The sequence below is a fragment of the Stegostoma tigrinum genome, chromosome 3 (genome assembly GCF_030684315.1).
Source record: "Stegostoma tigrinum isolate sSteTig4 chromosome 3, sSteTig4.hap1, whole genome shotgun sequence".
In the NCBI taxonomy this organism is placed as follows: Eukaryota; Metazoa; Chordata; class Chondrichthyes; order Orectolobiformes; family Stegostomatidae; genus Stegostoma; species Stegostoma tigrinum.
The window spans coordinates 102,220,642-102,232,782 of NC_081356.1; the positions used below are offsets into that span (position 1 = coordinate 102,220,642).

At 40.9% G+C, this 12,141-nt stretch overlaps 1 protein-coding gene across 5 annotated transcripts in view; it reads left to right on the forward strand.

Moving 5' to 3' along the window:
- Positions 1–12,141, forward strand: part of ptcd2 (pentatricopeptide repeat domain 2) — a 32,965-nt gene that overhangs the window by 4,388 nt on the left and 16,436 nt on the right. For all 5 annotated transcript variants that reach the window (XM_048527043.2, XM_048527042.2, XM_048527041.2 and 2 more), the window contains exon 4: positions 3,110–3,227. In XM_048527043.2, the coding sequence (XP_048383000.1) occupies positions 3,110–3,227 (118 nt within the window). The remainder of the gene's footprint in view (positions 1–3,109; positions 3,228–12,141) is intronic.

The window sequence follows — 12,141 nt, forward strand, 5'->3', positions numbered from 1 at the left end:
TACTTTAAGCTCATCGAATGCAGCTCTGACTGCAATGGATTGCCCAGGAATTGTATGCTTCATTTATTTCTTGATGCATTCAGTACTGCTTAAATGTGTTTCAGAGGGTAAGATGCTGTGTACATATTGTTCCTTTGATGTAAATGATGTGAACGGATGTGTCGTGGTGTGTAATTTGCTTAAAAAAAGCTTCAACTTTTGACCCGAAGGCTTCAGTTATGGGTGCAGCATACGCTTTAAATTGACATGGAATTGGCAGGGTGGGGGGCGGCGGCAGTGCGGTGCGGCACGGCTGGGCAGTCCCTCAATGTGCTGATGCAGTCAGTTCCCCTACAGAACCAAGCACTTGCTCCACTATTTCAGGTGGCAAGTACCAAAACACAACTCGCCTCACTGTCTTTGATTGAAACCCTAAGACCCAGTTACTGTTTCCCAATTCCAGAATGAGAATCTCTGCTGTGTACCTAACAATCCATCTTAGTCCGCCTTCCTAGCAAGATCAGTGGACACAATACAAGCTGATCTATTAGATTTCAACGCTCAGAATACCTGGGAAATCTCCAGTCATGTTGCCAGGTGCCGCCTTGCTGATAGAATGCAGTTGAAACACATCGATCTTCAGCGGCAGCCCAGGCCCACAGTGAGAGCAAAAAATGGAAAGAACTGCGCATGCTGAAAATCAGAAACAAAAACCGAAGTTTGCTGGAAAAACTCAGCAGGCCTGGCACCATCTGCGGTGAGAAATCAGAGTTTACATTTCAGGTCTGCTGACCCTTCTTCAGAACATGAGAGCTGCTGCTGAAATGTATTCGCCTCTCAAGCTCCTGTCGACCCAACAGGAATTCTTGGGTTTTTCCATAAATGAGCTGCTCTTTGGCAGGTCTAAAGGGTGGAATTGTGAAAATGTTCTTTATTTCCATGCCCCAACCCTCCCCATGTAGCTCAGCTACAACCTTAACTATGATAGTTTGAAAACAGCAAATACAAAGGTGAATGAAGAAAATGTAGTGATTATACAGAAGTAATTAGGAAAATGTGAGACTGTCTACCTATTGCTTAATAGGCATATATGAAAAAGAATGAAGGGATCTATTTAAATCATCATACAATCAGCCAGAACTGAGTCCTACCTTGCATTCCAGTAAGGTCAGTATATTTGAAATTCTATTAGTAACTGATGATACAGATATTCAGTGCAAATTTGTAATGATACAGTAGTCAATGAAGCCTTCAGATCTTTGATGTACTTTTGAACAAGTTCTCCAATTAGCCCCGTTTCCCTGCTCATACTCCACATCCCTATAGTTATGTTCCCTCCCAGGTATCAATTCCCTTCTGAAGGGTATTATTGAATCTACTTCCACCACTATTCCAGTTCATGACAACTTGTACCAATACATGTCTCTTTGTGTCATCTCTAGTTTTTACCAATTATGTTAACTCTTGAATGAAAGGTCATAGCCCTGAAATGTTAGCTCTCTCTAAAGATGCCACCAGACCTGTTGAAAGTTTTCAGCATTCCTGTTTTTGGTATACCTTAAATTTGTGTCCTGTCATTACTGACCAACCTGCCTCTCGAAACAGTCTCCCCTTATTTACCATTCATGATTTGAGCACAAGTTTGAACTCAAATCGCCCCTTAACCTTTTCTAGATTTTTCATGTCACTGACACCATTGTACTAGATGTCCTCTGTAAATTTTAAAGGACAGTTCAGTTGAATACATTTTTGTGAAGGAAAGAATGTTGAAGAGAGAGAGATTCAGATCATTAAGATGCTGATATAATTCATGTGCTATAGGAATAAATGTCAGTTTGAATACAATATTAAAGACCTGAACAAAATATAGGTGATCAAGTTTAAACATGGGAGAGGTTGATAGCGTATTGACTCACATTTTGCTAAAGCAATGCAGCAAGAGCAAATGTATCTCTAACTTTCATAAACTGTTGTAACAACAGTAAATGTCTTTCATCAGCATTCCTTTATCAATAAAAATTATGGATTGAGAAATAAACAATGAGAAAGGGGATGAGTTAGATTGGACATGAAATCTGATACAGAAAGAAGAAGGGGAGAGAAAGTTTTTTGGGTTAGAGAGCGTGTGGAAGAAAGGAAATTTTTTTTAAACATGAGATTTTTAAAAATGACTATGAAAACAATTCAGAATGGCATTCCACTCTTACAGTTATTTACTTTCCGGCTGTTAGGATTGATTGGCATTCAGGATCAATTATAAAATTGTAGAAAGCGTACCTATACTGTTAATCTCAGACTTTGCTTCTTTGTGGAAAACTTTTAATGGGCCGTTAATGTGCCAATGCAATGCAATAGCTTAATAAAAATCTCAGGAGATTTCAGAATGAGACTACATTCACAAAGCAAAAATTGAAGTGGTATCATTTAGTTAGAAACCATGGAGCATTGTTTCTTCAACATCACTCGCTGCCTGAATTGGACGTTAACATTAGGTACATACGAACTTTTGAGTTTGTCATTTGCAATGGAACATCAGGGTCTTGCATTTAAATATTTATGCAATTTTGTTTTTGGTGTCTTTCTTTGAATGTGGAAGGGGTCTGACATTTCCACAAAACTCAGCAGATTAGGCTTCGTCAGAATACTGTCTTCTTAAGTGAAAACTTAGACATTTTGCCATATATTTAACACAACTGATTAAATTTCATATCATGGATTGTGGGCTTCACCCACAAACATTGCCATTTGTGAAGTGGAAAAGTTAAATATTGTTTGGAGCAGAGTTGTTCCTGAGTTGTCTTTCACTTGCCTTCTAAAATTTCAATCTATCAATCAGTGTCATTGATATCCAGGCAATCTTAGTGTTGTGAAGATAGAATAGCAAAGAATGTACAATTGAACAGATGAAGGGTCTAGGCCAGAAACGTCAGCTTTTGTGCTCCTGAGATGCTGCTTGGCCTGCTGTGTTCATCCAGCTTCACACTTTGTTATCTACAATTGAACAGTTGTTATTTTACTTTACATTTAACATGATAGCTGTTGAGAAAGTCAATAATTTGATGGTGATCATGAGCACAGCTTTAATTTTGCAAAATTTAATGACATTTAATATTGTTTTGTTAATCCACAGATATCATTCTGAGAACAGAAATACAGCTTTTGGGGAATTTAAGTTTGGCCCTTTATTTGTAAGACTATGTTATGAGCTAGGATTAGAAGAAACTGCAGAAGAGATGGTGAAAGACCAGGTAATTTGTTTTATTCATTAATGAGATGTGGGTATCACTCGCTGGCCCAGTATTTACTGCCCGTCCCCAGTTGCCCTTGAGAAGGTGGTAGTGATCTGCCTTCTTGACCTTCAGGATTTTGAACAACAACACTGAATGAACAACAATATATTTCCAAGTCAGGAAAGCGGAGGGTTTGGAGGGGAATTTGCACGTGGTGGTGCTTCCATGTATCTGCTGCTCTTGTCCTTCTGGATGGACGTGGTCATGGGTTTGGAAGATGCTGTCTTTTCATTCCTGATTGATGTTAATAGATTCTAATTTGAGCTGGATATCAACAGAAATGGAGAAAAGTGAGTAAACGGAATTGAGATACAACTTTAGCACAGAACTTCAGAGTGATTGTCAGAGAATATCTATCCTGGTGTGATGCTTCCGTACAATAAGGATATAAAATAATAAAGAACGCTTCTAAAAGTTCATTATAATACGTACATAATTTAATATAGAGATGTGAGCTATTGATTACTTTCGTTAGGTGATTTGATTTATTGCCATGTGTACCTTTGTACAGTGAGTGAAAAGCTTTGTTTATGAGCAGTACAGGCAGGTCATAGTAAGCAAGGATGTACAGATCGAAGAGTGAAAGAAAAACCAGACAGACGCATACAGATCGGTATTAATTGAAGTTCGAGAGCCCATTCATCAGTTTAATAATGGCGGGGAAGAAGCTGTTCTTGAGCATATTGGTGCGTGTGTTCAAGCTTCTGTATCTTCTTCCTGACAGAAGAAGTTGTAGGACGTCATTATTGTGGTGCGATGGGTCCTTGATGATGTTGGCAGCCTTTCTGCAGCAATGGACTGTGTAAATGGAGTCACCTGAAGAAAAAGAGGCATTGTTGTGCCTTTCTTGACCATTGCATCTACGGGAAGTGCAAGACAGGTTGTCAGTTATCATCACTCCTAGGAACGTGACGCTCTCAACCTCAGCTCTGTTGATGTAGATAGGGGCTGTTCCCCTCCTTCTGAAATTGATGATCAGTTCTTTAGTTTCACCAATGTTGAGAGAGAGAGGTAGTTCACATTGCACCACATCATCTTCATAGAATCCCTACAGTGTAGAAACAGGGCCTTTGGTCCAGCAAGTCCACAACAACCCTCAAGGCATCCCATCCAGACCCATCCCCTATAATCGACCTAATTTACACACCCCTGAACACTACAGGCAATTTAGCTTGGCCAATCCACCTAACCTGCACATCTTTGGACTGTGGGAGAAAACTGGAGCACCCAGAGGAAACCCACGCAGACACGGGGAGAATGTGCAAACTCCACACAGACAGTCAGGTGGAATTGAACCCAGGTCCCTGGCGCAGTGAGACAGCCCACTGTGCCAGTCTCCTTTTAGTATTCTGAATCATGATTGTTAGATATCTACTCTACCACGGTGGTGTTGTCAGCGAACTTGTAGATGCCATTCGTTTGGAATTTGGCAACAGAGTCGTGGGTGTACAGTAGGGGGCTGAGAACGCATCCGGGGTTGGGGGGCGGGGGAGCGCGGAGAATGCTGTAGTGTTGAGTGTTATTGTGGAGGTGGTGCAGTTGTGTATCGTCACTGATTGTGGTCTATGGGTCAGAAAGCTGATGGTTCAGTTGCAGAGGGCAGAGCCAGAGATCAATCTGGAGGGGATAAAGGTGTCAATGAGTAGGAGTCCTGTATAGGTGCCCTTGTTGTCCAGATGTTCTGCGGATGAGTGCAGGACTACAGATATGGCATACTCTGCGGATCTGTTATGTCAGTAGGCAAATTGTAGAGGAACATGGCAGGCTGGGAGACGAGAGTTAATGTGGGCCATGATCAGCCTCTCAAAGCACTTCATGATTATGGAAGTCAGAGCCACTGGACATAGTCAGTAAGGCATGTTGCATGTGCTTTCTTAGGTATGGGGATGATGGTGGTGTTCTTGAAACAGTAGAGGACATTGGCTTGTAGGAGGGAGAGGTTGAAGATGTCGGTGAATACCTCCACCAGTTGGTCCGCACAGGATCTGAGTGCTCAGCCGGGGACTCCGATGGGCCTGTTGCTTTCCTCGGGTTGACTCCCAGGAAAATCGATTTGACATCTGCAGTGGTGACAGTGGGCACTGATGTGTCCGAGACTGTCAGGACAGGTGACGCCATACCGCTGGCATTCTACTTGAACTGAGCACGAAAAGCATTGTGTGTGTCAGGCAAGGATGTGACTTTGCTATCTTGCTGTGCTTCACTTTGTATCCTACAATGTTGTTTAGGCCTTGCGACAGGCAGTGGGAGTCTGTATGGTTGGTTTGGGCCTCTAGCTTGATCTGGTATTGCCTCTCGGCAGTATGAGTTGGCATTATCCTAGTTGTAAAGAAATAATGATGTGCTGGAGAGTTATTCCTGGAGTTCTAGCTGATGCTTGTACCTCGGTTATCGTTAAGTTTTTAAAAAAATACAATCATTATCACATTTCTTTTTAATTAATTTAAAATATTAGTGAAGTACAGAAGTAAGTCTGATGCCGAAACAAGTAAAGCACAAAGATGGAAGGAGGATTAGTTGGAAGCTTGGATTAGAACTAAAGCAATATTGATCCATCTTTACATCTGCTGTACTTCAACTGTCATGGTAACAAAATGAAATTGTCATCCTTGCTCCCCTTGATGCATTGTCGAGCTTGCCTGTGTAATAGACTTTGATAGCGTAGTAGTTATGCAATATGAATTCAAAACCCACCAATGGTTGAGAATTTAAATTCAGTTTGTTACAAAAAAAAGTCTAGAAATTAAAAACTTTATCAGAGAAGTGCTGTAAAACTGTTGATGTGTCATAAATATCCAACAAGGTCACTCGTGTCCTTCAGGGAAAGAAACCTGCTGTCCTGACCCAATCTGGCCGCTGAATTCTATCAAGCTGTTATATTGAAATTCAGTTCATGTTAAAGGCCCGCTGCATATCTTACAGGGCAACTTAAGGTGAGAAATCAGTGCTAGTCTGCTTTCTTATGTAATACTCTTAACTGATTAAAACACAAACTATTCCTAACTTTACCACTAATGACAGATATCTATTACTACTTGTCTTGTCTGGAGTGGACACAATGTACAGTTGGGTGTAATTTGCACGTAAAGTGGCACTTCAGTAATTTTTTTTATGTGAAGCATTTTAAGACTTTTTAGTGCTGTAATAAGCCACCATATAAATGCAAGAATTTTCCTTTCTTGTACAATTAGCATCATTCCCATTGCTTTTGACCAGTTTTCCCCACAGTGGAACAAGATATTCATGAACAGATCATTCATTGTTTGAAGAGCATTAGGTTGTTGAGTGCAGGGGACTGGAGGTGTGGGAGGCAACATGACTTGAATTGATAAAGTGACTTCAATATGGTAAAATATTCCAAAGTGCTTTATATGGGTCTCAGTGGGGTGTTCGCACTGTCTGTTCCTAAGTGCAGATCCCCCATCGCTGATGGCATCATTAATGTCAACCTGTCAATTCACTTGGTTGGCATCCAGAAAGACCTGCTAAAAATCATTACTCCCTGCATGATGATCTTGCTGAATGTGGCAGATTTGCCCTGGACTTGCTGCCTGCTGCATAAGACTTTTCCCTCAGTACTTCTGCGGTGAAAACACTCCACTGGTGTCAACACAAAAACAACTTTAGAGTAGTCTTATTCACCATCATTTGACTTGTTCAAAACAAAAGCAATTCAGAACAGTTTTTAAGTAACTGCTGTTCTAATTGTTGATGAAGCTTTTAACCCCAATGATTAATATTCAGTTCAAAACAAGTCATACTTCTCAGTTAATGTAAGTGTATTTATCTTTTAATACACATTTACATGCAATCCTCCAAATATTTACATTAAATTTAAACTTTAAGATTTAGGGCAGTACAGTGGCAGAGCGGTCAGCACTGCTGCCTTACAGCACCAGGTATGCATGTTCGATTCCTGCCTACAGTGACTGTGTGAAGTTTGCCAGTTCTCCCTGCATCTGTGTGGGTTTCATCAGGGTGCTTCGGTTTCCTCCCACAGTCCAAAGATGTGCAGACCAGGTGGATTAGCCATGAGAAATGTAGGATTACAGGGGTAGATCTGGATGGGATTCTGTTTGGAGGGCCATTGTGGCACAATGGGGTTGAATGGCCTCCTTCCTCACTGGGGATTCTATGATTCTTCTATGATGACTGTGCACTGTTTAAATGTGTATTGAGAATCCTTGTTGTTCCTTAATCATTGGCTGATTTCTAGCTACTTTTGTGTCTTCCTTTCTTTTTAAACTGTACTCTAAATACTGCTATTTGAGTTCTCTGCCTGTAACCACAGTGCTTCGATCTCCACTATGGTAGAGAAAGGAGAGGGTTCCGAATCTACCCTGTCTAAAACAAGGATCAAGTACTGTACTGTTGGCTCCAATTTGATCTACATCAAATTATCCAGCCAAGGAGACTACATTGCAATGTGTGGTAACATGCACTTTTACATGGCTATTATGACCCAGAGCTGTAGTTAATGATGTTAAAGGCTTTCCCTTCCATCACATGTCTGACCAAGAGTATGTCCCTGTCTTCCCACCTACCATTGGTATGTGTTGGAAAGGTTTACCAAGTGATATTCAACCTGTTTTGCTGCATTATGAAAGCAGCTTCCTGAGTCATCAAGTCCTGGAAAGGGACTTGAACCTGGAGCCTCTGGCTCAGGGGGCAGGGACATTACCCACTGCACCGCAAGAATTCCACTGATGCCTATAGACTGTGGTGAAAAGAAGCCTGTAGTGTTTGAAATCTGAAATAAAGGAACAAGCAGCAGGATGATTAGTTTGTGAACCAAGTAGGATAACATTTGTTTTGTGTAAACCATGAGCTGAGAATTTTCCTTTAGATGCTGTTTGAACATAGATGATTCAGAGTTGAGGACCAAGTGGAGTGTGTCAAATTTCCAGACAACCCTAAGATGAGTGGGAGAGCAAAGTGTGCCAAGGGCACACAATGTCTGCAGAAGGATATTGGTAGTTAAGTGAGTGAGCAAATGTCTGGCAAATGACATACAATGTTGGTAAATGTAAGCTCAACCATTTTGGTAGGAATAACACCGAAATAATACACTTTTATTTAAATGGTGAAAAATTGCAGCATGCTGCTGTGCAGAGGGACCTGGGTGCCTTTGTGCATGAATCTCACAATGTTGTTTGCAGGTGCAACAGGTAATTAAGAAGGCAAATAGAATATTGTCGTTTCTTGCTAGAGGGATTGAGTTTAAAAGCAGAGAAGTTATGTTGCAGTTGTATAGGGTACTGGTGAAGCCACATCTGGAGTACTGCGTTCAGTTTTGATCTCCTTACCAGAGAAAAGATGTCCTGGCATTAGAATGGGTGCAGAGGAGATTCACTAGGTTGATTTCAGAGTTGAGAGGATTGGCTTATGAGGAGAGATTGAATAGACTGAGATTATATCCATTGGAGTTTAGAAGAACAGTGGGGGGAGCTTTGCAGAAACCTATAAAATTATGAAGGGAATAGACAAGATAGAAACAGGGAGGTTGTTTCCACTGGCAGGAAAATCTAGAACAAGAGGGCATAGCCTCAAAACAAGAGGTGAGCAGATTTAGGACTGAGTTGAGGAGCAACTTCTTCACCCAAAGGGTAGTGAAGTAGTTGAGGCTTCCTCATTGAATGTCTTTAAGGGAAAGAGTTTTTTAAACAGCAATGGAATTAAGGGTTATTTTGAGTAGGTGGATAAGTGGAGCTGTGTTCAACAAAAAGATCAGCCATGATCTTGTTGAATGGTGGAGCAGACTGGAAGCTCCCAATGACTTACTCCTGCACCTATTTCTTGTAAACTGTGGTGAATTCCCAGATGATTCTTGTTGGGTTGTGTGGTATAAGGGGTTTACTGACATTTTTACAGAACACTGATATTAGTATCGATGCAAGTTAATTGATTGCAATTTTTTTAAGGATGGGAACAAATAAAGATTAAGTAAATTATTTTCTGACAACTTCCCAGTAAGTTAAAGAAATAGTGGACATTCTGGATCCTAAACCCAGGGAGTATAAGGTAATTTGGCCCTCTATATGCTTACTGCATCCAGTGAATTATAATTGAACAAAATGTTACAACTTGATTCCAGCTCCTCAAGCCTAAATCGCCTTGGGTTCCTGGGATGGCAGGACTGATGTATAAAGAGAGACTAGGTTGGTTAAAATTCACGAGAGTCTAGAAGAATAAGGGGGTTCTCACAGAAACTGTGAAATTCCAGCAGGACTAGACAGGGTAAATGTAGAAAGTATACTTCTGATGACCAAGGAGTCCAGGACCAAAGGCCACAGTCTAAAGATACAGGACAGGCCATTTAGGAATGAGATGAGAATTTATTTTTCTCCCAGGGAATGGTGAACCTGTGGAATCCTCTGCCACAGAAAATGGTTTGAGGCCAAAGCATTGGAGGTGTTTATTTTTAAAAAATAAGGCATTATACGTCGGAGCAAATTACTGCCAATGCTGGAATCGGTACTGAAAACTAAAATTCTGGAGATCACAGCAGGTCAGAGAGCATCCATAGAGAGAGAGCAAACTAACGTTTCAAGTCTACAAGACTATTCATCAGAGCTGAAGGCATTATATGTCGTTCTTGTGGCTGAAAGGATGTAGGGATTTTAAAAAAAAGGAACACGTGTGATCGTGACTGATCATCACTATCACACTAAACTGTGTAACAGGTTTGAAGGGCTGAATAACTTACTCCTGTTTCCTGTGTTTCTAGAATTTCAGCCTCTAACCCTCATAATAGTCTCCAGTAGCAGAATTCTTCTGAATCTTGGAGATCTCCCACTAGGTGGCAGTTTAATCCAGAATTAAAACATAACATTCATTGTTCCAATTTACTTCCATAGTTTCTATTTCATTTGACTCTCCCTCTGTCTGTGTGTGTGTGTGTGTCTGTCTCACACACGCGCACACACACATGCAGACGTTTTCTGTTTTATTGTAGGACGGGTGGCTTTGTATGGACTTGTCCGATTAGATTGATCCAGTGGCTGGGTTTCATTTGATGCAGCACTTCATATCCTTTTTAATGCAGCAGGGCTGTTTTTAAGGCAGATCCTAATGCAGTAGTCTGTGTGTGGTCTCCCTAGAGTACAATGCTTGAATAATAAATGGCAGGCTATGAATGCTACCAGGCAGTGCATCAATCGATCAGTTCTGGTAACGTCATTAAATGTGAGAGCAACTGTTAAGGATCTTTTAAGGTGCTTACTGTAAACAAGGCTTTTTTTTAATGTTCTTGCAAGGAATAGGCTCAGCAAGACAGACAGTTTGGTATGGTGAAGGTTTTGTGGAAAATGATGTAACGCCACTGATGAGTTTGAGTCAAGGCAAAGGACAGATTGATACCGCAACCTCCATAAATCTTTACAGACTGCCACTGGGCTCATCCAGTGCTAGGGGAATGCTCTAAGTAGTTCTGCACCTCCACAAGGGTGGAAAAATCCATTCCTTATCTCTATGGTGACAATAAAACATCTGTCTGCTGAGTTGGTCAGGACATGATCCACAGGGAAACCAAACAAAAACCTTCTTTAGCCGAGCAATTTTTTAGGAGCACGTTACATTTTGATGTGACATTTTGCAGCAGTCTAAAGAAAGAAAATACATAAATATTTTTGGAATAAGATTCAAAAGCTGATATATAAAAACAAAACTGATAAGGAATAGATGCTGGACTGACCCGATGGATCCAGTTTCTGGCAATCTGGGTGCAAAGGACGAAGGCTGTGATTGTTGGAGGTCAATCATCTCACTCCCTGGCTATTGCTATAGTAGTTCCTCAGGGTAATGTCCTATATTCCAAACATCTCCAGCTGCTTCATCAATAACCCTCCCTCCATCACGAGTTGGAAAATGGGAATGTTCACCACTCAGTGTTCAGTACCGCTTGTGACTTCTCAGATACTGAATCGTCATGTGCAACAAAACCCAGACAACTTTCAGGCTTGGGCAAAAGGGGCAAAGTTGTGGTACAGCATTACAAGTGTCAGGCAATGACTATCTCTAATGAGGGAGAAGCTAATCGCTCATTGAGATTCAACCACCATTGAAATCCCAATGCCAACATCGTGGATTTTGCCCCTTAGAAAAGCGAATCAAAGGCTGGAAATTCTTCAGTGAATAACAGACGACCTGACTTCACAAAATATGTCTGTCATCCACAACGAAGAAATTAGAAGTGTGATGGAATGTACTCCATTTGTCTGAATGAAAGCAGCTCTAACTACACTCGAAGCTCTATCGTTCAGGATAAGAGCAGCCCATTTGACATACAGAAACTTCATCTAAATCTTCACTGACTAAATCTCCATTGCACAATGACAGTGGTGTGTACTTCCCACAAGTTGAACTATGCAGCAACACTTCAAGGTTTCTTTGACAGCACCTTCCATATCCATGATTTCTATCATCTGAAAGACCAGACAGTAGTAGGCATGGGAATGTCGCAAGTTGCACGTTCCCCCCCCAAGTCATGCACCAGTTTGCCATGAACATAATGTGTGTGTTTCTTCTTAATGCCATGATCAATATGTTTGTGTATGATGTGTGCTTTCCTATAGTCTGAGCCTTTGTCACAACTGAGTAACTCCAGAAGTGGGCATTTTGTGAATTTTAAAATTAAAGACTATTTATCTCAAATTTACCTCCAATGTTTAAAATGCAACATCTCTCTTGCTGCACTCACAAACACAGACTAGATATAGATGGACAATATACAAAACATTACAAGTTACTATTATCTGCCTCTTTTGAGGTAGACTTGTAGTTTCTTGGATGAGTTGATGTTTTAATTGAAGTGATGGCCATATAAAACAGGATTCTCAGTAAACTGTGAGACTTCTTGAAATCGAATTTCCAA